At 40.6% G+C, this 3,627-nt stretch overlaps 1 protein-coding gene across 1 annotated transcript; it reads right to left on the bottom strand.

The window, feature by feature from the left end:
* Positions 1–896: 896 nt before the first annotated feature.
* Positions 897–1,829, bottom strand: LOC308642738 (olfactory receptor 10G9; the record flags this gene model as incomplete). The annotated part of the gene is made up of 1 exon (XM_081281977.1): positions 897–1,829. The coding sequence occupies one exon, from the start codon at positions 1,827–1,829 to the stop codon at positions 897–899; it is 933 nt and encodes a 310-aa protein (XP_081138103.1).
* Positions 1,830–3,627: the final 1,798 nt, after the last annotated feature.

Here is a 3,627-nt window from a genome sequence, read left to right on the forward strand (position 1 = left end):
TAAAAAAATCACCCTTGACTGCTCCGTGTAATGAGGGTCATCCCTATTGCAGAGCAGGCAGAACTTTACCAAATTTCCAAGACCCTTAAGTGGCAACAGAAGGAAACATGACTACATGATCAGTCACCACAATCTAAAGCAAAAGGATCCTTACCTATGCAAAATGTGAACATCTTATAAGGTAGAATAGGATATTAGTGGTCAGATTATATGAGGGAGGCTAAAAGATCTGCTGTTTTATTCATCCTGATCCCATCACCAACCTAAAATTTCTGCAGGTCTCTTTTTAAAGGTGAAAACTTATTCTCAGTTCATCCAGGTGGCACTGGTTATAGAGGCTGCTAAGAAGAAGATAGATACTTTCCTATGTGAAAACAATCAACTTGACCAAAAAGTGCTAGTAAAGAAGATTAGCCACTTTAGTACCTCATATTTTACACACTTACACAAACATACAGTGGCTAAAAGAGTTCAGAAGACATTTGCATAATTTCAGCCAAAAATAAATGACCTCTGCTATTTATTTCAGTCTTGAGCATTAGCCCAATAACTGTAAAAATCCAAAGTTTGTATGCAAAAAAATAACCCCACAAAAAGTGCATACTATCAATTAAGATACATGAATAATTCACTGGTTAGGATCTGAGATGCAATTAGAAAATTTACTTTTGAAAGAGTAATAGCAAACAAATGAATCTAGACTTCAGAATATCCAGTATTAATAATTTTTAAAAAATCTAATTCTGATGTTTAGAATTCCTCTAAAAATCTATGAAAAAAAATATTCCTGAGTAGCTGGTTGTCAACATTGTTTAAAACTGAGACCTACACATGTGGAAAAATAAATTATATATTGCTAATTTTGAAAATATGAAATGTCTACTTCATAGCATTTATTAGCTCTGAGAATAGGCCAATTTGTCCTTCAGCTTCAACAGAGCTTTCTTTACCTCCTTGTTCCTCAGGGTATAAACAACAGGGTTAAGAAGAGGTGTCAGCACTGTGTAGAAAACAGCCACAACCCCATCCATGACGTCCCTGGAGCCAGGTCTCAGGTAGATGAAAACACAGGGCACAAAGAAACAAAGGACCACGATGCAGTGGGAGGCGCAGGTCTGAAAGGCTCTGTGTCTGCCCTCTGAGGTGCGGATCCTCAGGATGGAGCAGACAATGGACACATAGGACAGCACTATCAGCAGAAAGCAGCCCAAGGCCACCACCCCAATGTTCACAAAGATGACCATCTCATTGGCCGAGGTGTCTGCACAGGCCAGCTTGAGGATGGGTGGAGCATCACAGAAGTAATGCTGGACCTGGTTGGGCCCACAGTAGGGCAGGCGGAATGTCAGGGTGGTCTGGACTGCAGAGTGCAAGGAGCCACTGAGCCAGGTGCCCGCGGCCAGGAGGGCACACACTCTCCCACTCATCATGCTGGAGTACCTGAGAGGGTAACTGATGGCCAGGTAGCGATCATAGGACATGACAGTGTAGAGGAAACACTCGGTGCTCCCCAGGAAGTGGAAGGAATAGAGCTGGGCCACACAGCTATGGAAGGAGATGGCCCCACCGCCTGGGGTGGCCAGGGTCATCAGCATTTTGGGCACTGTGACAGTGGAGAACCACATGTCAATGAAGGACAGGTTGGTGAGGAAGTAGTACATGGGGGTGTGGAGGTGGGAATCCACCCTGATCACCAGCAGGATGAGGAGATTCCCCAGCACAGTGAGAATGTAAATGACCAGGAAGATGCCAAAGAGCATGGTGTCCAGCGCTGGAGCATGGGGAAGGCCTGTGAGGAAGAACGTTGTCACAAGGCTCCCGTTTGACATTTCTTACTCATAGTCACTCTCCCTGTGGACGTATGAAGAGAATCCAGCCTTTAGCATTTCACTGAGAACTGAGAATCCATTCTCCATGTGGCACTTGCATCATCCATTATGAGAAATTCCAGAGTTGTACTCAATTTTGCTTGTTGTAAATCTTTGGTAATGTGTTGGGATGGTCTACCATCTCTCTGTCACACAGAAGTGTGTGTGTGTGTGTGTGTGTGTGTGTGTGCGCGCGCACACATATGCATAAAAAAGAAAGAGAAAGTCATTATATTGCCTTTGTATTGGTATGCTAGTCTGAGCTCTATTACTGTAAATTTCTATTACTCTAAATCTTAAAAAGAGAAAAGGGTTATTTTTCTCACATTTGGAGGTTTCAGTGTATGATTCATTGGTCCAATTGTTTTTGACCCTGTGGCAAGACAGCCCATCATAGAACCAGCCTTTGGCAAGATCATTCACCTCATGGCCAGGACACAAAATAGAAAGGACAGTGGCCTCCTATTAGGCCCTACCCCTTTAAGCTCCCACCACTTCCCAATAGTGCCCCAGGATGGGATCAAGCCTTTAATACAGTCTCCTTTGTGGGATACTTATCCCAACTATAGCAATTAATATGTTATAAGTTACCACAAATTTAGTGAGTTGAAATATACAAATTTATTTCCCACTCTTTACGTGGGTGACATCAACTAGGGCTCAAGTTCTCAACAAGCTTGAATCAAAGTTTGAACTGGAGATGTAATCTTATATGAGGCATGGGATTCTATTACAAGCTTATTGAGGTTGTTGGCAGAATTTACTTCCTTACACTTTATGAATAATGTCACACTTCCCTTGATGGTTGTTGACAGAGTATATCATGTTAGACATTCAGAGGCCACTTTGTTCTAGGATGGCCCAGCCATTTGCCCTACTCACGGCATGGCAGGGACTTCTTTAAAGCCAGCAGGAGACCCTATCTCTGCTTTAATATGACAAAGTGTTATGTGATAGAATATAATCACATTCATAAGTGTCACACACACTCAAAGAAAGGCTACTATAAAAAAAACAATATGTACTAACTGGCATATATCTTGGAGAATATTTGGAATTCTACCTACTACATTCTATTTTTTTTATCCAGAATTCATGAGTAAAATTGGAGAACCAAGAATTTAATTATGGGTAACATTGAATGTTTCATATGTCTACAATAAATTCAAAACAAGTATCTTCACATGTTATCTGACATTACTTACTAAGAAGTTATTAAATAATATGATACATTAAAAAGTACTCAGTATAGTGCTTGGCATGTCATAATTGCTTAATAAGTGAATATGTGTCATAGAGCGTGGGCCCTCTGAAAATATTGCAGAATTGTTTCTGAGCTTAGAATAAGTTAATTATCTGTGTGTTTCCAGAGTCTTCTCAGTTTTAAAGATAGCTCTTGAGGAAGTTTTTATACTTGGTACTGTTACTGGAGCCTTAATACTACCTGCTTATACCAGGGATTCTCTTTTGTCTCTCAGAGGAAACAAAAAAGTCAGTCAACCACTGTAGTGGGATCTGCCACAATGTTCCATAAGATTCAGAAAATACAAAGCCCTGTAGTTGACTGACCCCTTGCCTCTCCTCCACTTAAGCATCCCTTATGAGGATCTAATAACATAAACCTCATATGTGCCCTCCCAGCCACAATAAATGAGTGTAGAAGAAATTTCTGTCATGTAACCTTTTATCCTCAATATCTAAATATTTTCTTATATCAATTTTGTTAGAGAAAAAATTTTGCTCCATATCCATTTACAGA

This window comes from Spermophilus citellus (genome assembly GCF_964194105.1).
Source record: "Spermophilus citellus genome assembly, chromosome: 2".
NCBI classification, from domain to species: Eukaryota; Metazoa; Chordata; class Mammalia; order Rodentia; family Sciuridae; genus Spermophilus; species Spermophilus citellus.